Here is a 26,797-nt window from a genome sequence, read left to right as displayed (position 1 = left end):
AACTCTTGATTTACCTGGTTTAAGTTACTATATGACGTAGTTACTAATAAAATAGTGTTTTGTTAACAGCAAAACCAGACTCCAGGTGTGTTCTATTACTGCTGATACTTCTACAGGGTTGCGTGTACGTAACAAGGGTTATTCATCTGCTGTGTTCCTTTGACTATAAATGAACAAAATCAGCAGACACCTACTTGCTTCATACAATGCTTTAGATGATTGCATCCTCCAAATCTTCATTTTCATTGTAACATTTAAGTTGATTGTTGATGCTTTAGTATTTCCTAACTTGTTGAAGGAGTGAAATAGTTTTATTTTCACTCCCAGCTGTTCCTGGCTTCTCCAAGCTGGAATGCTTGAAACGGCTGTGAGCAAAATAATTCCGACTTGTCTTACTGCTTATTCCTCACCAACTATCAACAACAAAAATCACTGCTTTTTGAACCCAAACACACCTGACACTATTCACTCTGAGCATGGTGTAGTGTCTAACAGCCACACAAGTACACACACCAGTATCCTACCCCAACTAAGCAGCATAGTGTCCCAAATAAACAAAAGGAATCTCGGCTTTTCTCTCGATTATTTTTCATTAAGAGTTCTCCCAATTAACCGACAGCTCAATTGACTGGAATCCATTGTATGTTTTAATCTCACTTAGTTGTAGCACTCTGGCTGTACTGTGTTGTGTGCCCAATGATCCTTACTCTTGGCTGCTCACCTGCTGTGTTAATCTCTCAGCCCATACATTTACTCAGTGGCCAATCTACATCAGGTCTCACCACTCAGAACCAGAATCGCTAGTATATATCATGAAATTGTTGTTTTGTGGCAGCAAAGTATACAGTGGCATGCAAAACTTTGGGCACCTGTGGTCAAAATTTCTGTTACTGTGAATAGCTAAGCGAGTAAAAGATGACCTGATTTCCAAAAGGCATAAAGTTAAAGATGACACATTCCTTTAATATTTTAAGCAAGAAAACTTTTTTATTTCCATCTTTTACAGTTTCAAAATAACAAAAAAGGAAAAGGGCCTGAAGCAAAAGTTTGGGCACCCTGCATGGCAGTACTTCGTAACACCCCCTTTAGCAACTATCACAGCTTGTAAATGTTTTTTGTAGCCAGCTAAGAGTCTTTCAATTCTTGTTTGGGGGATTTTTGCCCATTCTTCCTTGCAAAAGGCTTCTAGTTCTGTGAGATTCTTGGGCCTTCTTGCATGTACTGCTCTTTTGAGGTCTATCCACAGATTCTCGATGCTGTTTAGGTCAGAGGACTGTGAGGGCATTGGCAAAACCTTCAGCTTGCGCCTCCTGAGGAAGTCCATCGTGGATTTTGAGGTGTGCTTAGGATCATTATCCTGTTGTAGAAGCCATTCTCTTTTCATTTTCGGCTTTTTTACAGACGGTGTGATGTTTGCTTCCAGAATTTGCTGGTATTTAATTGAATTCATTCTTCCCTCTACCAGTAAATGTTCCTGGCTGCAAAAAAATGCCCAAAGCATGATCAATCCACCCCCATGCTTAACAGTTGGAGAGGTGATCTTTTCATGAAATTCTGCACCTTTTTTTCTCCAAACATACCTTTGTTCATTGTGGCCAAAAAGTTCTATTTTAACCTCATCAGTCCACAGGACTTGTTTCCAAAATGCATCAGGCTTGATTAGATGTTCCTTTGAACCCTTTGAATAGAACTTTTTGGCCTATCGTATCCGCCTCCACCACCATCACCAGCAGCCCATTCCACGCACTCACCACTCTCTGCGTAAAAAACTTACTCCTGATATCTCCTCTGTACCTACTTACAATCACGTTAAAACTGTGCCCTCTCGTGTTAGCTTCTGGGAAAAAGCTTCTGACTATCCACACGATCAATGCCTCATCATCTTATACACCTCTATCAGGTCACCTCTCATCCTCCGTCGCTCCAAGGAAAAAAGGCCGAATTCACTTAACCTATTCTAAAAAGGCATGCTCCCCAATCCAGGCAACATCCTTGTAAATCTCCTCTGCACCCTTTCTATGGTTTCCACATCCTTCCTATAGTGAGGAAACCAGAACTGAGCACAGTACTTCAAGTGGGGTCTGACCAGGGTCCTATAGCTGCAACATTACCTCTCAACTCCTAAACTCAATCCCATGATTGATGAGGGCCAATGCACCGTATGCTTTCTTAACCACAAAGTCAACCAACACAGCAGCTTTGAGTGTCCTATGGACTCAGACTCCAAGATCCCTCTGATCCTCTACACTGCCAAGAGTATATTCTGTCATCATATTTGACCTACCAAAATGAACCACCTCCCACTTATCTGGGTTGAACTCCATCTGCCACTTCTCAGCTCAGCTTTGCATCCTATCGATGTCCTGCTGTAACCTCTGACAGCCCTCCACGCTAGCCACAACACCTCCAACCTTTGTGTCATCAGCAAACTTACTAACCCTTCCTTCCACTTCCTCATCCAGGTCATTTATAAAAATCATGGAGAGTAGGGGTCTCAGAACAGATCCCTGAGGCACACCACTAGTCACCAACCTCCATGCAGAACATGACCCGTCTACAACCACTCTTTGCCTTCTGTGAGCAAGCCAGTTCTGGATCCACAAAGCAATGTCCCCTTGGATCCCATGCCTCCTTACTTTCTCAATAAGCCTTGCATGGGGTACCTTGTCAGATGTCTTGCTGAAATCCATATACACTACATCTACTGCTCTTCCTTCATCAATGTGTTTAGTCACATCCTCAAAAAATTCAGTCAGGCTCGTAAGGCATGACCTGCCTTTGACAAAGCCATGCTGACTATTCCTAATCATATTATGCCTCTACAAATGTTCATAAATCCTGCCTGTCAGGATCTTCTCCATCAACTTACCAACCACTGAAGTAAGACTCACTGGTCGATAATTTCCTGGGCTATCTCTACTCCCTTTCTTGAATAATGGAACAACATCCACAACTCTCCAATACTCCAGAACCTCTCCAGTCCCTATTGATGATGCAAAGATCATCGCCAGAGGCTCAGCAATCTCCTTCCTCACCTCCCACAGTAGCCTGGGGTACATCTCATCTAGTCCCGGTGACTTATCAAACTTGATGCTTTCCAAAAGCTCCAGCACATCCTCTTTCTTAATATTTACATGCTCAAGCTTTTCAGTCTGCTATAATACAATTGCTAAGATCCTTTTCCGTAGTGAATACTGAAACAAAGTACTCATTAAGTACCTCTGCTGTTTCCTCTGGTTCCATACACACTTTTCTGCTGTCACACTTGATTGGTTCTATTCTCTCATGTCTTATCCTCTTGCTCTTCACATACTTGTAGAATGCCTTGGTGTTTACTTTAATTCTGTCCACCAAGGCCTCCTCATGACCCCTTCTGGCTCTCCTAATTTCTTTCTTAAGCTCCTTCCTGCTAGCCTTATAATCTTCTGGATCTCTATCATTACCTAGTTTTTCGAACCATTCATAAGCTCTTCTTCTCTTCTTGACTAGATTTACAAAAACCTTTGTACACCACAGTTCCTGTACCCTACCATCCTTTCCCTGTCTCATTGGAATATACCTATGCAGAACTCCACGCAAATATCGCCTGAACATTTGCCACATTTCGTCCGTATGTTTCCCTGAGAACATCTGTTCCCAATTTATGCTTCCAAGTTCTTGCCTGATAGCCTCATATTTCCCCTTACTCTAATTAAATGCTTTCCTACCTTGTCTGTTCCTATTCCTCTCCAGTACTATGGTAAAGGAGATAGAACTGTGATCACTACTTCCAAAATGCTCTTCCACTGAGAGATCGGACACCTGACCAGGTTCATTTCCCAATAACAGATCAAGTACAGCCTCTCCTCTTATAGGCTTATCTACATATTGTGTCAAGGAACCTTCTTGAACACACCTAACAAACTTCACTCCAATTAAACCTCTCGCTCCCACCACGACAACCCTGTTATTATTACACCTTTCCAGAATCTGTCTCCCTATCTGCTCCTCGATGTCCCTGTTACTATTGGGTGGTCTCTATAAAATACCCAGTAGAGTTATTGACCCCTTCCTCTTCCTGACTTCCACCCACAGAGACTCAGTAGACAATCCCTCCATGTCTTCCTCCTTTTCTGCAGCTGTGACATTATCTCTGGTCAACAGTGCCACACCCCCACCTCTTTTGCCTCCCTCCCTATCCTTTCTGAAACATCTAAAACTCAGCACTCAAAGTAACCATTCCTGCCCCTGAGCCATCCAAGTCTCTGTACTGACCACAGCATCATAGCTCCAAGTACTGAGCCACACTCTAAGCTCATCCGCTTTGTTCATAATACTCCCTGCATTAAAATAGACACATCTCAAACCATCGGTCTGAGCACATCCCTTCTCTGTCACCTGTCTATCCTCCCTCTCACACTGTCTCCAAGCGTTCTCTATTTATGAGCCAACTGCCTCTTCCTCCATCTCTTCAGTTTGGTTCCCACCCCACAGCAATTCTAGTTTAAACTCTCCCCAGTAGCCGTAGCAAACCTCCCCGCCAGATATTGCTCCCCCTAGGATTCAAGTGCAACCCGTCTTTTTTGTACAGGTCACTCCTGCCCCAAAAGAGGTCCCAATGATCCAGAAATCTGAATCCCTGCCCCCTGCTCCAATCCCTCAGCCACACATTTATCCTCCACCTCATTCTATTCCTGTACTCAGTGTCACGTGGCACAGGCAGTAATCCCGAAATGACTACCTTTATGGTCCTGTTTCTCAGCTTCCTTCCTAACTCCCTGTAGTCTGCTTTTAGCACCTCCTCCTTTTTCCTGCCTCTGTCATTAGTACCAATATGTACCACGACCTCTGGCTTTTCTCCTTCCCACTTCAGGATATCGTGGACATGATAAGAAACATCCCGGACCCTGGCACCTGGGAGGCAAACTACCATGCGTGCTTCTTTCCTGCGTCCACAGAATCGCCTGTCTGACCAACTAACTATAGAGTTCCCTATCACTGCTGCCATCCTCTTCCTTTCCCTACCCTTCTGAGCCACAGGGCCAGACTCTATGCCAGAGGCGGGGCCACTGTTGCTTCCGCCAGGTAGGCCATCCCCCCACCCCCAACAGTACTGAAGCAGGAGTATTTATTGTTAGGGGGTACGGCCACAGGGGTGCTCGCTAGCGTCAGACTCCTGCCCTTCCCTCTCCTGACTGTCACCCACTTATCTGTCTCCCCAGGCCCCAGTGTGACTACCTGCCTATAGCTCCTCTCTATCACCTCCTCACTTTCCCTGACCGCATTAGGGACCTCACGTTCCCTAACGCGGTCCCTAAGGAGCTGCAGCTCGATGCACCTGGTGCAGACATGGCCATCTGGGAGGTTGGGAGTCTCCAGGACTTCTCACATCTGACACCAACCACAGAACACCAGCCTCACACACATTCTTCCTGTCTGTATTCTACACAAGCAACCTACCTCGCTTTGACCCGTTATCGCCGAAGCCCCGTTAAGCCAAAGCTTTTCTACTCTGTCTCCGTCTTCTCCGTTGCCCACTCTACAAAGTGGCTCCTTTTAAACTCTTGTCACTGTTCTCACCCGCTGACGTCCACACGCTTGTGCAGTCGCGCCCCAATCAAACCGCTGAAGAAATAACCGTCTCCCTTTAAACTCTTCTCGCCGTTCTCACTGGCTGACGTCCAATCGCTTGCGCAGTCATGCCCCTATCAAACCGCTGAAGAAATAATGGACAGGATGTTTCCTATAGTTGGGAATCTAGGACCAGAGGACACAGATAGAGTGGATGTGGAGAGGATGTTTCCTATAGTCCGGGAGTCTAGTCCCAGAGAACACAGATAGAGTGGATGCGGAGAGGATGTTTCCTATAGTGGGGAGTCTAGCACCAGAGGGCGTGACCTCTAGAATAGAGATGAAGAGGAATTTCTTTAGCCAGAAGTTGGGGTATTTGTGGAATTCCTTGACACAGACGGCTGTGTATATTTAAAGCGGAGGTTGATATCTTAAATAGTAAGGGTGTCAAATGTTACAGGAAGAAGGCAGGAGAGTGGGGTTGAGAGGCATAATAAATCAGCCATGAAGGAATACGGAGCAGGCTCGATGGGCCGAATGACCTAATCCTGCTCCTATGCCTTAAGGTCTTAAACTATCCTGTTATAGAGTCCTAATGTCTTCATTACGGTATGCTTTCCCACCTGTTTTCATGTTGTCAGCGTACTCAAATACACTGCTCTCTCCTCCAAGTCAGTGAAATGGATGGTAAATAATTCAGGGCCACAAATTGATTGTCTTTTGTGGTGCACCACTAGTTACATACTTACATCCTGAGAAAGGTTCATTTACTCTGACCCATTCATCATTTTCCCTGGACTGTGGGCTCTTATATCGTGTGATAGCTTTTTATGTGCCACCTTATCAAATTCTTCTGGAATTTTAAACACCCAGTGGCCACCTTATTCACTACAGTAGTCACTGTGTGTATGCTTATGGTCTTCTGTTGCTGTAGCCCATCTACTTCAAGGTTTGACATGTGCGTTTAGAGATGCTCCTCTGCACACCACTGTTGTAATGTGATTATTTGAGTTAGTCACCTTCCTGTCAGCTTGAGCCAATCTGGCTACTCTCCTCTGACCTCCCTCATTAACAAGGTATTTACACCCCCACAGGACTGCCGCCTAGTGGATTTTAAAACATTTTTTGCACCATTCTCTAAACTCTAGGGCCTGTTGTTCTCAAAAATCCCAGGAGATCAGCAGTTTCTGAGATAATCAAACCATCCTCTCCCCCTACCCACCCAATTCTGATATTCGGTCTGAACAACAACTGAACCTTGTGCCATGTCTGTATGCTTCTATGCACTGAATTGCTGCCACATGATTGATTGATTAGATACTTGCAGGTATACAGGTGAACTAATAAAGTGACTGCTAAGTTTAAGTGGGAGAGTTTGAACTAGTCTTGTAGGAGGCAGGGAACTGAAACCTGGGTCAGTAGGGAAGGATTGGAAAAATCAAAGCAGGTATTTTGGGTTGGTTAGTCTGAAGTGTGTATATTTTAATGCTCAGAGTATTATGGGTGAGGGTGATGAACTTAGAGCATCGATCAGTACTTGAAACTATGTTGCCATAATTGATTGAGAGAGGGGCAGGAACGTGTGATTAATGTACCAAGTTTTTGAAGTTTTAGTAAAGATAGAGGAGGAGGTAAAAGAGGGGAGCAGAATTGCACTATTAATCAGGGACAACGTCACGGCTGCACTCGGGAGACATAATGGAAGGACCAGACATTGAGTCTATTTGGGTAGAACTCAGGGTAAGGGTACAATCGCACTAATGGGATTGTACTACAGACCCCCCAGTAGTCACTGAGACAGTGAAGAATGGATACAGTGCCTATAAAAAGTATTCACCCCCTCTTGGAAGTTTTCATGTTTAATTGTTTTACAACATTGAATTACAGTGGATTTAATTTGACAGTGATCAACAGAAAAAAACTTTGTGTCAGAGTGAAAACTGATCTCTATAAAGTGATCTAAATTAATTACAAACATAAAACACAAAATAATTGCAGAAATTTTCAGACCCTTTATTATGACGTACCAAATCATCACTGGTGCAGCTAATTGGTTTTAGAAGTCACATAATTAGTTAAATGGAGATCACCTTTGTGCATTCAAGGTGTTTCAATTGATTGTAGTAAAAATTAAAAATACACCTGTATCTGGAAGGTCCAACTGCTGGTGAGTCAATATCCTGGCAAAAACTACACCATGAAGATGAACACTCCAAGCAACTCTGTGAAAATCACAAGTCAGGAGATGGAAACAAGAAAATTTCCAAGTCACTGAATATCCACTGGAGTACAGTTAAGTCAATCATCAAGAAATGGAAAGAAAATGGCACAACTGTAAATAGAAACATAGAAAACAGGTGCAGGAGTAGGCCATTCGGCCCTTCAAGCCTGCACCACCATTCAGTATGATCATGGCTGATCATCCAACTCAGCACCCTGTACCTGCTTTCTCTCCATACCCCCTGATCCCTTTAGCCACAAGGGCCATATCTAACTCCCTCTTAAATATCTGGACTTCCTCAACATCGGGAGCAATCTTCCTGCATCTAGCCTGTTCAATCCCTTTAGAATTTTATATGTTTCAATAAGATCCCCCCTCAGTCTTCTAAATTCCAGCGAGTATAAGCCTAGTCAATCCAGTCTTTCATCATATGAAAGCCCTGCCATCCCAGGAATCAATCTGGTGAACCTTCTTTGTACTCCCTCTATGGCAAGAATGTCTTTCCTCAGATTAGGGGTCCAAAACTGCATACAATACTCCAGGTATGGTCTCACCAAGGCCTTGTACAACTGCAGTAGTACCTCCCTGCTCCTGTACTCGAATCCTCTTGCTATGAATGCCAGCATACCATTCGCCTTTTTCACCACCTGCTGTACCTGCATGCCCACTTTCAATGACTGGTGTACAATGACACCCAGGTCTCGTTGCACCTCCCCTTTTCCTAATCGGCCACCATTCAGATAGTAATAATAACCTGTTTTCCTGTTCTTGCCACCAAAGTGGATAACCTCACATTTATCGATATTAAATTGCATCTGCTATGAATTTGCCCACTCACCTAACCCTTCCAAGTCACCCTGCATCCTCTTAGCATCCTCCTCACAGCTAACACTGCCACCCAGCTTCGTGTCATCCGCAAACTTGGAGATGCTGCATTTAATTCCCTCACCTAAGTCATTAATATATATTGTAAACATCTGGGGTCCCAGCACTGAGCCTTGAGGTACCCCACTAGTCACTGCCTCGAAATCTGCCTAGAACAAGCTATCCTCAAAAACTGAGTGATGGTGCAAGAAGGGGACCAGTGAGGGAGGCCACCAAGAACCTATGACAACTTTGGAGGAGTTACAAGCTTCAGTGGCTGAAATGGGAGAGACTGTACAACCAACTGTTGCCTAAGTGCTTCACCAATCACAGCTTTATGGGAGAGTAGCAAAGAGAAAGCCACTGTTTGGAAAAAAAACTCACATGAAATCTTGACTGGAGTTTGCCAGAAGGTATGTGGGAGACTCTGAAGACAGCTGGATGAATGTTCTGTGGTCTAATGAAACCAAAATCGAGCTGTTTGGCCATCAGGCTAAACGCTATGTCTGATGTTCATCAGACATCAAGAAATGATACCTTGAAGATCATTTCATCAGGAAATTCATCAAGAAATTTGTTTTTACTTCGACATGAAAGAGTCTCTTCTGTTGATCAGTGTTAAAAAAGCCAAATTAAATCCACTGTGATTCAGTGTTGTAAAACAATAAAACATGAAACCTGTATAAAATAATAGAGTTACTGTCATGGGAGATTTCAACTTCCCTAATATAAACTGGGACCTTCTTAGTGTATGGGGTTTAGATGGGGCTGAATTTGTCAAGCGAGAGGAGAGGCCATATGGGACCTGGTGTTGGGTATTGAGCCCAGCCAGATGACTGACCTTACAGTGGGTGAGCAATTAGGGAGAGTGACCACAACTCCTTAACTTTCAGAATAGGTATGGACCTTGTGGGAAAGCTTTACATTGAAGAGGGGCAAATTATGGGGATAGTTGGCAGGAACTAGGAAGAGTTAATTGGGAACACCTTTTCTTGGCAAGTCCACATCAGACATTTGGAGGGTGTTTAAAGATCAATCGTACAGAGTACAGGAATTCAGGAAAGGTATCTTCCTGTTAGAAGGAAGGACGGGTGTGGAAAGATGAGAGAACCTTGGATATCCAGAGTGGTGATGAATTTAGTCAAGAAGAAAATGGAAAAGCTTCAGAAGTCAGGATCAAACAGAGCTCGTGAGGAGTCTAAAGAAGCCAGAAAAGAACTGCAGAAGGGAATTAGGAAAGCCAGGAGGGGCCATGAAAAGTCCTTGGCTAGTAGGGCTAAGGTGAATCCCAAGGCATTCTATACATACATCAAGAGCAGGAGGTTAGCTAGGGAGAGGGTGGGACCACCCAAGGATAAAGGGAGAAAATTTTGCTTGGATGCAGAGAATGTGAGCGAGGTATTTTATGTGTACTTTGCTTCAGTATATACCAAGGAAAAGGACATGGTGCTGAGTGTTTAGAGGTCAAGAAGAGGGAAGTGTTGGGCCTACTAATGAATACTAAGATGGATAAGTCCCCAGGGCCTGATGGGATTTACTCCAGGTTACCATAGAAGGCAAGAGACGAGATTGCTGGGGTCTTGACCAGTACCTTCGTGTCCTCTCTAGGCACAGGAGAGGTCCTGGATGACGGACAAGCGGCTAATATGCCTCTATTTAAGAAGGGAACAATGGAAACTCAAGGGAACTATAGACTGGTGAGTATTGCATCAGTTGTAAGGAATTTGCTGGAGAAAATTCTTAGGAATAGGATATATGAGCATTTGGGAACCCATGGCCTAATTAGGGAGAGCCAGCAAGTCCCTCATTGGAGGCTAATCCAGAATGTTAAGATGCATAGGACCTGAGGCAAATTGGCTGCTTGGATTCAGAACTGGCTTGTGCATAGAAGACAGAGGACAGTGGTGAAGGGACTTACTCGAGCTGGAGGCTGTTTTCTCTGGAGCACCGGAGGCTTGGGGTGGGGGGGGTGGGGGAGATGTGATAGAGGTTTATAAGATTATGAGAGGCATAGAGTAGACAGGGAGTTTCCCATGGTTGAAATGTCTAATACCAGGGGGCATGCATTAAAGGTGAGAGGGGGTAGGCTCAAGGGGGATATGAGAGGTAAGGTTTTTACTCAGTGTCATGGATGCCTGGAATATGCTACCTGTTATGGTCATAGAGTCAAATACATTAGAGGCTTTTATAAGATGTTTGGAAGATGGAGAGATATGGACATTGTGTAGGTTGGAGGGATTAGTGTTTAAGTGTTTTTGATTGGCTTTTTAGCTGGTTGGGCTCAACATTGTGGGTCGAATGGCCTGTTTCTGTGCTGTACTGTTCCATGTTCCATGAGTGTACACTGCTTTATCGTTTCTACTTGTTACATCCTGAACGGACACTCAGATTTGGTAAATATAACTTTCTTTTATAAAATTATGTAGACTTAGCTTAATTATATTAAACTTTTTGAAATAACTAGCTATTACTTCCATGATTATAGATGCCAGCATCTTGCCAACAGCAGATGTTAAACTAACTGCCCTGTAGTTTTCTGTGGTTTTTGTCACCCTCTCTTCTTCTACAAGGCAATGACATTTAAAATTTTCCTGTTGACTACCACCGTCTCGGAACTCAATGCACATCTGTGAAGTCAAAGGCACCTATGAATTCGGAAGCCAATTCCTTTGGATGCAGAGTGAGGTTTATTAATACCGACATATGTCACGAAAGTTGTTGTTTTGTGGCAGCAGTACAATACAATGCATAAAACATTTTATATATCTCCGGTATATCCTTTGTTTATTTCAAACACGATGCCACCCTCTAAATGGAGACAGGAGACTGCTGCTGAACAGTTTCTAACTAGCATCGGTCACGTGTACTTGTTTGGCCGTTAGAACTACACCATGCTTAGAGCAAACAGCTTTTAAAACAGGTTTCCCCCGCCATCCGAAGGTAGAGCGTTCCTATGAAACGGTTCGTAAGCCGGAATGTCGTAAAGCAAAGAAGCAATTACTATTTATTTATATGGGAAAATTCTGTGAGCATTCGCAGACCCAAAAATAACCTACCAAATCATGCCAAATAACACATAAAACCTAAAGTAACAGTAACATATAGTAAAAGCAGGAATGATATGATAAATACACAGCTTATATAAAGTAGAAATACTTTTCCACAATCATCGCCTGAACTGTTCTTCGTAGCGAAAATCTCACGCAAATGCCATCGGCAAAAACACAGCGCAAGCACTCTCCAGTAACCTTTAAGCTATGAAGCTGCCAAATCATACCAAATGACACGTAAAAATACACAGCCGATATAAAGTAGAAATAATGTATGTACAGTGTAGTATCACTTACCGGAACTGGGAAAGCACGGAACACACTGATGATGGTGTGTTAGACTTGTCGGACTTTGGGTGGTGCAGTGGCCCCCACTCTCCAGGCTGCCGAGTGATACATTGCCGTGAAGCATGCAGTGGTACAGCAGTAGCCGGGACGCATCCAGCTCATCTTTCAGAAAAAAGCTGAAATAAACATGCTAATTAATTAGGTGCCACCCGGCACGTAGTTGTTGGCCCAGATCAATGCCAATTGCCGATTGCATCGCCTCTGATCTGGGCCGACAATTACATGTCGGGCAGCACCTAATTAATTAGCATGTTTATTTCGTTTTTTTTCTTAAAGATGTGCTGTGTGTCTCCCGGCTACTGCTGCCTTTCCGCGAATCGGTATCTGCGGCCTGGGTATTGGGGTGGTGGGACGCTAGGGTGTCATCTCGTCGTCTGTTTCCATTAGAGTAGGCAGCTCATCTTCCCCTATGGCTGCCCGCCTCGATGTCGAAGGTCGAGGTTCGTCATCTGCTGTGGCTCATGTGGAAGGCTTGCTTGACTGCTGAGCCGCACACATTTTTCTATCATACAGTTCTTTGTAAGCACTCAAACCATCCTGCAAATATCCCCTAAACCGATGTACCCTTTCAAAATTAAAGTCGTACTTCATCATTACTCATTCAGTTTTGATTGTTATTCTTTCCTCTTCCAATTGCATCAGCTCTTCATCTATCAGTTCTAGGTCATGGGATGCCAAAACCTCTTCAACATCATCTTCGTCAGCTTCCACAAGCCAACCTTACTTCATTCACCACGATCGAAATGCTTAATTATGTCTAATTTTACTCAAATGTAACACCCTTACGAGCTCTTTGAGGCTTTTCCGATACCATAGAACTCATCTTGCAAATGGCTGCTCACAGACACATGTTTAAGCAATGCCGGCGAGAATGCCGTTCCGAATCCGGGGGGAGAGCGGCTGCTCGGGGCACACACTGCCTTTTATCGCCCGCTGCATTTTTTCACACGCTGCTTTTATCGTAACAGTGAAAACACTTTCTGTTAGCGAAAACAGGGTACTAATGTAGGTCTTTCGTAACAGTGAGGTTTCGTAAAGCAACGTTCAAAAAGCGGGGCACACCTGTACTGTGATTGTATCATGTTATCCTTTTGGGCCGACAGACGCTAATTTAAAAAGTAGTGATTTTTGATCATTTTGTTTTATAGTATGACTTAATAAAATTCAGACCAGTATCAAGAAGACATGAAAAGACTTGACACTGACAGAAAAAGTTATCCTGGGTGCCTGCACTGATTTTGTTCATTTACTGTCAATCAAAAGAACACGGCAGCGTACACTGGGTGAAAACTAGAAATGTTGCGGGGTGGGAACTGAACTGAAGAGACTGGGGAAGAGGAGGTTGGTTCAGAAATAGAGAAAGCTTGTAGGCAGTGCGAGAGGGAGAATAGGCAAGTGATAGAGAAGGGACGCGCTCAGACTGAAGGTTTGAGATGTGTCTATTTTAACGCAAGAAGTGTTGTGAACAAAGCAGATGAGCTTAGAGCGTGGATCAGCACTTGGAGATATGATGTGGTGGCCATTACAGAGACTTGGGTGGCACAGGGACAGGAATGGTTACTTCAAGTGCCGGGTTTTAGGTGTTTCAGAAAGGATTGGGAGGGAGGCAAAAGAGGGTGGCACTGTTGATCAGAGATAGTGTCACGGCTGCAGAAAAGGTGGACGCCATGGAGGGATTGTGTACAGAGTCTCTGTGGGTGGAGGTTAGGAACAAGAAGGGGTCAGTAACTTTACTGGGTGTTTTTTTACAGGCCGCCCAATAGTAACAGGGTTATTGAGGAGCAGATAGGGAAACAGATCCTGGAAAGGTGTAATAATAGCAGAGTTGTCGTAATAGGAGATTTTAATTTCCCAAATAGTGACTGGAATCTCCCTAGAGCCAGGGGTTTAGATGGGGTGGAGTTTGTTAGGTGTGTTCAGGAAAGTTTCTTGACACAATATGTAGATAAGCCTACAAGAGGAGAGGCTGTACTTGATTTGGTATTGGGAAATGAACCTGGTCAGGTGTCAGATCTCTCAGTGCGAGAGCATTTTGGAGATAGTGATCATAATTCTATCTCCTTTACAATAGCATTGGAGAGAGATAGGAACAGACAAGTTAGAAAAGCGTTTAATTGGAGTAAGGGGAATTATGAGGCTATCAGGCAGAAAATTGGAGGCTTAAATTGGAAACAGATGTTCTCAGGGAAAAGTACAGAAGAAATGTGGCAAATATTCAGGGAATATTTGTGTGAAGTTCTACATAAGTATGTTCCAATAAGGCAGGGAAGTTATGGTAGGGTACAGGAACTGTGGTGTACAAAGGCTGTAATAAATCTAGTCAAGAAGAAAAGAAAAGCTTACAAAATGTTCAGAGAGCTAGGTAATGTTCGAGATCCAGAAGATCATAAGGCTAACAACAGGAATTCTGCAGATGCTGGAAATTCAAGCAACACACATCAAAGTTGCTGGTGAATGCAGCAGGCCAGGCAGCATCTCTAGGAAGAGGTACAGTCGACGTTTCAGGCCGAGACCCTTCGTCAGGACTAACTGGCAGTTAGTCCTGACGAAAGGTCTCAGCCTGAAATGTCGACTGTACCTCTTCCTGGGGATGCTGCCTGGCCTGCTGCGTTCACCAGCAACTTTGATGAGATTATAAGGCTAATAGGAAGGAGTTTAAGAAGGAAATTAGGAGAGCCAGAAGGGGCCATGAGGAGGCCTTTGTGGGCAGGATTAAGGAAAACCCCAAGACATTGTACAAGTATGTGAAGAGCAAAAGGATAAGACGTGAAAGAATAGGACCTATCAAGTGTGACAGTGGGAAAGTATGTATGGAACCGAAAATAGCAGAGGTATTTAATGAATATTTTACTTCAGTATTTACCATGGAAAAAAGATCTTGGTGATTGTGGTGATGACTTGCAGCAGACTGAAAAGCTTGAGCATGTAGCTATTAAGAAAGAGGATGTGCTGGAGCTTTTGGAAAGCATCAAGTTGGATAAGTCGCCGAGACCAGATGAGATGTACCCCAGGCTTCTGTGGGAGGTGAGGAAGGAGATTGCTGAGCCTCTGGCAATGATCTTTGCATCATCAATGGGGACAGGAGAGGTTCTGGAGGATTGGAGGGTTGCGGATATTGTTCCATTATTCAAGAAAGGGAGTAGAGATAGCCCAGGAAATTATAGACTGGTGAGTCTTACCTCAGTGGTTGGTAAGTTGTTGGAGAAGATCCTGAGAGGCAGGATTTATGAACATTTGGAGAGGTATAATATGATTAGGAGTAGTCCGCATGGCTTTGTCAAGGGCAGGTCATGCCTTATGAGCCTGATTGAATTGTTTGAGGATGTGACTAAACACATTGATGAAGGAAGAGTAGTAGATGTAGTGTATATGGATTTCAGCAAGGCATTTGATAAGATACCCCATGCAAGGCTTATTGAGAAAGTAAGGAGGCATGGGATCCAAGGGGACATTGCTTTGTGGATCTAGAACTGGCTTGCCCCCAGAAGGCAAAGAGTGGTTGTAGACGGGTCATATTCTGCATGGAGGTTGGTCACCAGTGGAGTGCCTCAGGGATCTGTTCTGAGACCCCTACTCTTCGTGATTTTTATAAATGACCTGGATGAGAAAGTTGAGGGATGGGTTAGTAAGTTTGCTGATGACACAAAGGTTGGAGGTGTTGTGGATAGTGTGGAGGGCTGTCAGAAATTACAGCGGGACATTAATAGGTTGCAAAACTGGGCTGAGAAGTGGCAGATGGAGTTCAACCCTGATAAATGTGAAATGGTTCAATTTGGTAGGTTAAAAATGATGGCAGAATATAGCATTAATGGTATGACTCTTGGCAGTGTGGAGGATCAGAGGGATCTTGGGGTCTGAGTCCATAGGACACTCAAAGCAGCTGCGCAGGTTGACTCTGTGATTAAGAAGGCGTACGCTGTATTGGCCTTCATCAATCATGGAATTGAATTTAGGAGTCGAGAGGTAATGTTGCAGCTATATAGGACACTGGTCAGACCACACTTGGAGTAGTGTGCTCAGTTCTAGTTGCCTCACTACAGGAAGGATGTGGAAGCCTTTGAAAGGGTGCAGAGGAGATTTACAAGGATGTTGCCTGGATTGGGGAGCATGCCTTATGAGAATAGGTTGAGTGAACTCGGCCTTTTCTCCTTGGAGCGACGGAGAATGAGAGGTGACCTGATAGAGGTGTATAAGATGATGAGAGGCATTGATCATGTGGATAGTCAGTGGCTTTTTCCCAGTGCTGAAATGGTTGCCACAAGAGGACACAGGTTTAAGTGCTGGGGAGTAGGTACAGAGGAGATGGCAGGGGTGAGTTTTTTACTCAGGGATGGTGAGTGCATGGAATGGGCTGCCGCAACGGCGCTGGAGGCGAATAAGATAGGGTCTTTTAAGAGACCTTTAGATAGGTACATGGAGCTTAGTAAAATAGGGGGCTATAGGTAAGCATAGTAATTTCTAAGGTAGGGACATGTTCGGCACAACTCTGTGGGCCGGCGGGCCTGTATAGTGCTGTAGGTTTTCTATGTTTCTAATTCCTCCATCGATAACTAACACGCTCTAGTACACAAGAGTAAAGGAGAATAAGATAATTGTTACTCCGCTTCCGATATAGCACAAAAAAACACAATAAGCATAAAGAACAGATAAATATAAATACATATCAAGCTATGTTTATAAGCTGACTTGTGTGTCCATAAAGTGATGCTACGTACAGAAGTAACTCTACATAACGTGACTGACAGGAAATGATGGTTGTGGGTGTGGAGGGCTGGGTTAGTGAGCGACGTGTTGATCAGTTTTGCTGCTTGGGGAAGGTAACTGTTTTTGAGTCAGGTTGTCCTGGCATGGATGCTACTTGGCCTGCATTTTATTTCTGTGAGTGATCTTGTACTTTGTTTAATTATTACCTGCCTGGTTTCTCTTAGAACCAATTTCTCCTCTCGATATTATCTTTTTAGTCTCTTGCTGCAAATGCCTGGAAAAAATACCCAGTCCTCTGATCTACCACAGCATTTGCCACTCTACATACTTTAGTCTTTGATTTAATAGTTTCCGTCACGTCTTTTGTTAACTGCAGAAGGTTCCTCTTTCTCGTTGAGTCCTTTGTAATATATTTTTGCTGAGCACCATGAAATAGCTGCTGAAATACACACAGTGACCACTTTTTTTTAGATATTCCTGTACACTTGCTTGTTGATGCCAATATCTAATCAGCCAATCATGACGCAGAGACTCAATGCATAAAAGCATGTAGACCTGGTCAAGAGGTTCAGTTGTTGTTCAGACCAAATCTTAAGAATGGGGAAGAAATGTGATACAAGTGACTTTAGCCATGGAATGATTGTTAGTGCCAGACAGGGTACTTTGAGTGTCACAGATCTTCTGGGATTTTCATGTACAACAGTCTCTAGAGTTTACAGAGAACAGTTTGAAAAAGCTAAAAAAAATCCAGTGAGCAACATTTCTGTGGGTGAAAAAGCCTTGTTAATGAGAGAGGTCAGAGGAGAATAGCCAGATTGATTCAAGTTGACAGAAAGGCGGCAGTAACTCGAATAGCTGCTCAAACGACCATCTATCACCTGCTCCCATGGCTTCAAGTGACCCTGATCGGGGAGCTAAGCAGCTGCTACACCTTGCCCAAGGGTAACCTGCAGGCTACCGGAGGGAAGGAGTAGAGTCATATCTTCACCCCACCACCAAAAATGATTGGATGAGAGAATTAAATGTAACGTTTCCAATTTTACAGATGTACAGAACTGAGGGGGAATATGAGCTATGCGGTAGATGATTTAGGCACGTTCGGTAGGTAGGCAGATAAATGATCTGCAGTTTAAGTCAGAGCCATAGAACAATACAGCCCAGAACAGGCCCTTTGGCCTATCTAATCCATGCTGAACTGCCGAGTCATATTGACCTGCACCTGGACCATTGCCCTCCATAGCTTTCGCTGGCAGCTCGTTCCACACTCTCACCATCCTCTTGACTGAAGAAATCCCCTTTAAACATTTCACCTTTCACCCTTCACCCATGACCTCTAGTTATTGTCTCACTCAACCTCAGTGGAAAGAGCCTCCTTGCATTTACCCTATCTACCTGCCTCATAATTTTGTATATTTCTATCAAATCTCCCCACATTCTCCTACACTGCAGGGAATAAAATCCTAACCAATTCAACCCTTCCCTATAACTCAGGACCTCAAGTCCTAACAACATCCTTGTAAGTTTTCTCTCCACTATTTCAATCTTATTTATATTTTTCCTGTAGGTGGGTGACCAAAACTGTACACAATACTCCAAATTAGGCCCCACCAACAATATAATTTCAACATAACATCCCAACTCCTGGACTCAATACATTGATTTATTAAGGCCAATGCCCAGAAATTTCTTTATGATCCTATCTACCTGTGATGCCACTTTAAAGGAATTATGGATTTGTTCTGCCACACTCCTCAGTGCCCTACTTCTCAATGTGAAAGACCTACTCTTGTTGGTCATCCCAAAGTGCAACCCCTCACACTGTCTGCATTAAATTCTTTCTGCCATTTTTCAGCCCATTTTTCCAGCTGGTCCAGATCCCGCTGCATGCTTTGATAGTCCTCCTTGCTATCCACTACCCCCCCCCCCACCCCAATCTTGGTCTCATCCGCAAATTTACTGATCCATTTTACCACATTAGCATCCATGTCATTGATATAGATGACAAACAACAACAGACCCAGCATCAGTGCCTGTGGCACACTGCTAGTCTCAGGTCTTCAGAGGCAACCATCTACAACCACTTTGTGATTTCTTCCACAAAGCCAACAACAGAACAACATTAGCTATCCTCCAATCCTCCAGCAGCTTGCCTATGGCTAAGGATGTTTCAGATACCTCTGCTAGGGCCCCACAGGGTCTGAGGGAACACTTTATCAGGCCTGGAGATTTGTCCACTCTGATTTGCCTCAGAACAGCAAATACTGTGATTTGTATAGGGTCCATGACTTCACTACTGCATTGCCTCACATCTCTAGACTCTGTGACTGGCTCCTGAGTGAATACAGCTTGAAAAAATTCACAAGATCACCCCCATCTCTTTCAGTTCCAACCACAGATGACCACTCTGATCTTCCAGAGGACCAATTTTGTCTGTTGCTATCTTTTGCTTTTAGTATATTTATAGAAGTCCTCAGCATTCTCCTTCAGCTTCTCTGCTGAAGCAACCTCATGTCTTCTTTTTGCCCTCCTGATTTCATTGTGTTCTCCTGCATTTCTTATGTTCAAGTACCTCACCTGCCTTAACCTGCAATGCACCTCCTTCTTTTTCAAAGTTCAAAGTAAATTTATTTTCAAAGTATCTATATGTCACCATTTACAACCCTGAGATTCATTTTCTTGTGGGCATTCACTGTAACTACGAGAAACACAATAGAATCAATGAAAGGACACACAATAGGACAGACAAACAACCAGTGTGTAAAAGACAACAAAACTGTGCAAATACAAAACAACAAAAAAGAAATAATAATAATAAATAAGAGATCAAGAGTCCATAGGATGTGGGAACAGTTCAGTGATAAAGTGAGTGAAGTTGAGAGAAGTTATCCCCTCTGGTTTAAGAGCCTGAAGATTGTGGGGTAATAACTGTTCTTGTACCTGGTGATGAGGGTCCTGAGGCTCCTGTACCTTCTTCCTGATGAAATTGGTGAGAAGACTGCTGTGTCCTGTGATGGAAGAGTTCAAGACCATTGGACAGCCTCAGAATAGAGGGGTGTATTCTTTTAGAATGGAGATGAGGAGGAATTTCCTCAGTGGTGAATCTGTGGAATTCTTTACCACAGGCAGCTGTGAAGGCCAAATCTTAATGTATATTTAAGACAGAGGTTGATAGATTCTTGGTTAGTCAGGGCATGAAGGGATATGGGGAGAAGGCAGGAGATTGGGGCTGAGAGGAAAATTGGATCAGCTATGATGAAATGGCAGAGCAGACTCGATGGGCCAAATGGCCTAATTCTGCTCCTATATCTTATGGTCTTGTGGATTAAGAAGATGACTTGGGTGGTGGGGCCCTTGATGATGGATGCTGTTTTCCTGCAACAGCGCTCCATTTAGATGTGCTCGAGTAGTGGAGAGGGCTTTACCCCTGATGGACTGGGCTGTATCCATTACTCTTTATAGGATTTTCTGTTCAAGGGCATTGGTGTTCTCATACTAGGCCATGATTCAACTAGTGAATGTACTGTCTGCTGCACATCTGTAGAAGTTTGTCAAAGTCATTCTGAACCTTCACAAACTTCTAAGGAAGTAGAGGTGCTGCCATGCTTTCTTTGTAATTGCTCTTGCATGCTGAGCTCAGAACAGGTCCTCTGAAATGATAACACTGAGGACTTTAAAGTTGCTGACCCTCTCCACTTCTGATCCTCCAGTGAGGATTAGCTCATGGACATCTGGTTTCTTCCTCCAAAAGTCAATAATCACCTTCTTGGTGTTGCTGACATTAACTGAGAGGCTGTGACACCACTCAACCAGGTTTTCAATCTCCCTCACCTTTGATTCAGCCAATGAGAGTGGTGTCACCAACAACCTTAAGTATGGCATTGGAGCTGTGCTTGGTCTGTCAGTCATAAATGTAAAGCGAGTAGAGCAAGGGGCTAAGCACACAGCCTTGTAGTGCACCTATACTGATTGAGATTGTGCTGGAGATGTTATTGGCTGTCCGAACTAACTGGGGTCTGCAAGTGAGGAAACCGAGAATCAAATTGCACAAGGAGGTATTGAGGCCAAGGTCTTGAAGCTATGGATTAGTTTTGAGGGGTGCTTGTACTGAGTGCTGAGCTGTAGTTGATAAGGAGCATCCTGATGTATGCATCTTTGCTGTGCAGGTGTTCCAGGTTTGAGTGAAGAGCCAGTGAAATGACATTTGTCAGGGACCTGTTGTGTTGGTAGGTAAATTAGAGCAGATCCAAGTTGCTTCTCGGGCAGGAGTTGATGTGTTTCATCACCAACCTCTCAAGACGTTTCATCACAGTGGATGTAGTGCTACAAGGTGATAGTCATTGATGTAGGTTACCATGTTCTTAAACTGCTGTATCTTTGAAACCTGGGCCTCAATATCTCTTGAAACCTGTTCTATAAACCTGTTGTCCTTGTCTTTTATTCTAATAGGAACATATTTGAGAGAGGAACTCTACTCTCAAAATTTCACTTTTGAAGGCTTCCCACTTACCAAGTACAACTTTTCCCCACTGATTTTGAGGGGAAAAATCACAGGTGTACTCTGCACTGTCTGCCTATCCATTTCCCCCTTCTGACCGTTACCCAGTTACCTGTGTTCTGCACCTTCTATGTAACTACAGTGCCTATAAAAAGTATTCACCATCCCCCTTGGAAATGTTCATATTTTCTTATTTTACAATATTGAATTACAGTGGATTTAATTTGGCTTTTTTAACACTGATCAACAGAAAAAAAATTCTTCCACGTCAAAGTGAAAACTGATCTCTACAAAGTGATCTAAATTAATTACAAAAATAAAACACAAAATTATTGATTGCATAAATATTCACCCCTTTCAAGTCAGTATTTAGTAGGTGCACCTTTGGTAGCAATTACAGCCTTGAGTCTGTGTGGATAGGTCTCTATCAGCTTTGCACATCCAGACACTGCAATTTTCCCCCTTTCTTCTTTACAAAACTGCTCAAGCTCAGTCAAATTGCATGGGGATTGTGAATGAACAGCCCCAGCCACAAATTCTCAACTGGATTGAGGTCTGGACTCTGACTTGGCTGCTCCAGGACATTAACATTGCTGTTCTTAAGCCATTCCAGTGTAGCTTTGGCTTTATGCTTGGAGTCATTGTTTTGCTGGAAAACAAATCTTCTCCCAAGTCACAGTTTTCTTGCAGACTGCTTCAGGTTTTCCTCCAGGATTTCCCTGTATTTTGCTGCTTTCATTTTACCCTCTACCTTCACAAGCCTTCCAGGGCCTGCTGCAGTGAAGCATCCCCACAGAATAATGCAGCCACCACCATGCTTCACAGTAGGGATGGTATGTTTTTGATGATTTGCAGAGTCTTGCTTACGCCAAAGATAGTGTTTAGTCTGATGGCCAAAAAGCTCAATTTTGGATTCATCAGACCATAGAACATTCTTCAGCTGACTTTACGAGTCTCTCACGTGCCTCCTGGCAGATTCTAGTCGAGATTTCACGTGTTTATTCAATAGTGGCTTTCTCTTTGCCACTCTCCTGTAAAGCTGCGACTGGTGAAGCACCCGGATAACAGTTGTTTTATGTGCAGTCTCTCCCATCTCAGCCACTGAAACTTGTAACTCCAGAGATGTCATGGGTCTCTTGGTGGCCTCCCTCATTAGTCCCCTTCTTGTACAGTCACTCAGTTTTTGAGGACGACCTGCTCCAGACAGACTTACAGCTGTGCCATAGTCTTTCCATTCCTCGATGATTGACTTAACTGTACTCCAAGGGGTATTCAGTGACTTGGAAGTTTTCTTGTTTCCATCTCCTGAATTACGCTTTTCAATAATCCTTTTGTGGAGTTGCTTGGAGTGTTTTTTTGTCTTCATGGTGTAGTTTTTGCCAGGATACTGACTCACCAGCAGTTGGACCTTCCAGATACAGGTGTATTTTTACTACTATCAATTGAAACACCTTGACTGCACACAGGTCTCCAAAAACAGATCTCCATTTAACTAATTGGACTTCTAAAACCAATTGGCTGCAGCAGTGATGATTTGGTGTGTCATTTTAAGGGTGGGCACGTGGAATTCGAGCCCCAGCTGAGGCAGCGTGTTGTGTCCTTGAGCAAGGCACTTAATCACACAGTGCTCTGCGCAACACTGGTGCCAAGCTGTATGGGTCCTTAATGCCCTTCCCTTGGACAACATCGGTGTCGTGGAGAGGGGAGACTTGCAGCATGGGCAACTGCCGGTCTTCCATACAACCTTGCCCAGGCCTGCGCCCTAGAGAGTGAAGACTTTCCAGGCGCAGATCCATGGTCTCGCAAGGCTAACGGATGCCTTTAAGGTGTGGGGGGGGGGGGGTGAAAACTTAAGCAATGAATTCGTACCCCCTCCGTTATTTATTTCTATGCACACATTCTTTCTCTCTCTCTCCTTTTTCTCCCTCTGTTCCTTTCACTATACCCCTTGCCCATCCTCTGGGTTTTTTCCTCCCCCCTCCCCCTTTTCTTTCTCCCTAGGTCTCCTGTCCCATGTTCCTCTAGTCCAGCTCTTGGCTCCATCCCTCCCTCTCCTGTCTTCTCCTATCATTTTGGATCTCCCCCTCCCCCTCCCACTTTCAAATCTCTTACTAGCTCTTCTTTCAGTTAGTCCTGACGAAGAGTCTCGGCCCGAAACGTCGACTGTACCTCTTCCTAGAGATGCTGCCTGGCCTGCTGCGTTCACCAGCAACTTTGATGTGTGTTGCTTGAATTTCCAGCATCTGCAGAATTCCTCGTGTTTGAATTATTTTGTGTTTTATCTTTGTAATTAATTTAGATCACTTTGTAGAGATCTGTTTTTACTTTGACACAAAAGTCTTTTCCTGTTGTTCAGTGTCAAAAAAGCCAAATGAAGTCCACTGTGATTCAATGTTGTAAAACAATAAAAAAAATGAAGGGGTGCGAATACTTTTTATAGGCACTGTACCTCTCTATCTGTCCTTTCGATCAACCCTTCAGCCTCATGAATGATCCAGAGTTCATTCAGCTCCAGCTCCAGCTCCAGCTCCAATTCCTTAACACAGTCTGTTAGAAGCTACAGCTGGATAGCTGGTCTTCCTGCCTTCCCACATCCTGCAGAAGGAGCATTCTTGTATCCTGTCTAGTATATCCACTGCTCTAAATGAGGGATGATAGATTAGGAAAGGAGGAACCTAGATGTCTTTGTACACCAGTCATTGAAGGCAAGTACTCAGAATCACCAAGCAGGTATATTACCTGTCATTGTTGGGGAATTTGAGCAGAGGAATTTTTCCCACAGCAGTCATAAGGCTTTCATGTAAGAATTCTTTAAGGGCTGCATCAAAGTTTTGTCAGTTATGCAACAAACGTATTGGGACTCAGTTCAGAAATAGCAGAGGTACTTAACGAATACGTTACTTCAGAATTCACTGTGGAAAAGGATCTTGGTGATTGTAGTGATGACTTACTGCAGACTGAAAAGCTTGAACATGTAGATATTAAGAAAGAGGATGTGCTGGAGCTTTTGGAAAGCATCAAGTTGGATAAGTCGCCGGGACCGGATGAGATGTAACCCAGGCTACTGTGGGAGGCGAGGGAGAAGATTGCTGAGCCTCTGGCGATGATCTTTGCATCGTCAATAGGGACGGGAGAGGTTCCGGATGATTGGAGGGTTGCAGATGTTGTTCCTTTGTTCAAGAAAGGGGGTAGAGATAGCCCAGGAAATTATACACCAGTGAGTCTTACTTCAGTGGTTGGTAAGTTGATGGAGAAGATCCTGAGAGGCAGGATTTATGAACATTTGGAGAGGTATAATGTGATTAGGAATAGTCAGCATGGCTTTGTCAAGGGCAGGTCGTGCCTTTCGAGCCTGATTGAAATTTTTGAGGATGTGACTAAACACATTGATGAAGGAAGAGTAGTAGATGTAGTGTATATGGATTTCAGCAAGGCATTTGATAAGGTACCCCATGCAAGGCTTATTGAGAAAGTAAGGAGGCATGGGATCCAAGGGGACATTGCTTTGTGGATCCAGAACTGGCTTGCCCACAGAAGGCAAAGAGTGGTTGCAAACAGGTCATATTCTGCATGGAGGTCGGTCACCAGTGGAGTGCCTCAGGGATCTGTTCTGGGACCCTTGCTCTTCATGATTTTTATAAATGACCTGGGTGAGGAAGTGGAGGGATGGGTTAGTAAGTTTGATGACACAAAGGTTGGAAGTGTTGTAGATAGTGTGGAGGGTTGTCAGAGGTTACAGCGGGACATTGATAGGATGCAAAACTGGACTGAGAAGTGGCAGATGGAGTTCAACCCAGATAAGTGTGAAGTGGTTCATTTTGATAAGTCAAATATGATGGCAGAATATAGTATTAATGGTAAGACTCTTGGCAGTGTGGAGGATCAGAGGGATTGTGGGATCCAAGTCCATAGGACGCTCAAAGCAGCTGCGTAGGTTGACTCTGTGGTTAAGAAGGCGTACGCTGTATTGGCCTTCATCAATCGTGAAATTGAAATTAGGAGCCGAGCGGTAATGTTGCAGCTATATAGGACACTCGTTAGACCCCATTTGGAGTACTGTGCTCAGTTTTGGTCACCTCACTACAGGAAAAATGTGGAAGCCATAGAAAGGGTGCAGAGGAGATTTACAAGGATGTTGCCTGGATTGGGGAGCATGTCTTATGAGAATAGGTTGCGTGAACTCGGCCTTTTCTCCTTGGAGCAACAGAGGATGAGAGGTGACCTGATAGAGATGTATAAGATGATGAGAGGCATTGATCGTGTGGATAATCAGAGGCTTTTCCCAGGTCTGAAATGGTTGCCACAAGAGGACACAGGTTTAAGGTGCTTGGGAGTAAGTACAGAGGAGATGTCAGGGGTAAGTTTTTTACTCAGAGAGTGGTGAGTGCGTGGAATGGGCTGCCGGCAACGGTGGTAGAGGTGGATATGATAGGATCTTTTAAGAGACTTTTGGATAGGTACATGGAGCTTAAAAAAAATAGAGGGCTATAGGTAAGCCTGTTAATTTCTAAGGTAGGGACATGTTTGGCACAACTTCGTGGGCCAACGGACCTGTATTGTGCGGTAGGTTTTCTATGTTCTGTGTTTCTATGGATCACAATTGAAAACCACTGTCTTAATTTTTCAGGACAGGTCAGCTTTACAAACTGTTCTAACAGTCCTGTTAAGCAGCAATTGAATCCCAGGTCATTTTCTGATGTCCATGCTTTTGCACTAGCATGTGGACCAGTTTTCTGTGATGTTCTACTCTCGTCTGCATTCATAGGTGAATAACTTTCCTTTTGTAAACCCATGATTCAGGAGATATCCAAGTTCAAGTTTATTGTCATTCAACTGTACACATGTATACCACCAAACTGTAGACTTGTGTACCACCAGGTTGGTGATGCTTATTTAAAAAGAGAGCTTCGCGGGCATTTGGCCATTTCAGAGTCCCTATCAGAGGCAGGAGCACTGCAAACTAAATGAAAGTACAAGAGGGACAGGCGGAGCGGCCATTGTCGGGAGTAGGCCAGTGGCGAGAGTAGAAGTGTCAGGCTTTGGCTCAGAGAAGACATTGGCTCTGGGTAGGCTTATGTTAAGATTTTCTTTTTGTTTTTCTGTTACTCTACCTGATATAGTAAATGGCCGCTATGTGTTCTTCATGCAGGCTATTGGGGTCCTGGGAAGCCCAGAGTCTCCCAAGGAACTACATCTGCGTAAAGTGCATCCGGCTGCAGTTCCTTGAAGACCGTGTTCGGGATCTGGAGCAGCAGCTGGATGACCTTCAGCTTGTACGGAAGAGTGAGGAGATAATCGATCAGAGTTACAGAGAAGTAGTCACCCCAAAGTTGCAAGAGACGAGTAGCTGGGTGATTGTCAGGAGGAATAGAAGGAGGTCCTGGAAAGAGACTTTAGAGAGGTAGGTAGGAAGCTGAGAAGCAGGACCTCCAGGGTAGTATTTTCTGGATTGCTGCCTGTGCCACGTGCCAGTGAGGGTAGAAACAAGATGATTTAGCAGATAAATGTGTGGCTGAGAAGCTGGTGCAGGGGGCAGGACTTCAGATTCTGGGGGAGGTATGACCT

At 44.0% G+C, this 26,797-nt stretch overlaps 1 protein-coding gene across 1 annotated transcript in view; it reads left to right on the top strand.

The window, feature by feature from the left end:
- Positions 1-26,797, top strand: part of LOC140209389 (uncharacterized) — a 142,869-nt gene that overhangs the window by 73,376 nt on the left and 42,696 nt on the right. Inside the window, exon 4 of the mRNA XM_072277640.1 lies at positions 10,244-10,332. Coding sequence (XP_072133741.1) covers positions 10,244-10,332 — 89 coding nt within the window. The remainder of the gene's footprint in view (positions 1-10,243; positions 10,333-26,797) is intronic.

The sequence above is a fragment of the Mobula birostris genome, chromosome 14 (assembly GCF_030028105.1).
Source record: "Mobula birostris isolate sMobBir1 chromosome 14, sMobBir1.hap1, whole genome shotgun sequence".
In the NCBI taxonomy this organism is placed as follows: Eukaryota; Metazoa; Chordata; class Chondrichthyes; order Myliobatiformes; family Myliobatidae; genus Mobula; species Mobula birostris.
This window is presented reverse-complemented; position numbering and strand designations above follow the sequence as displayed.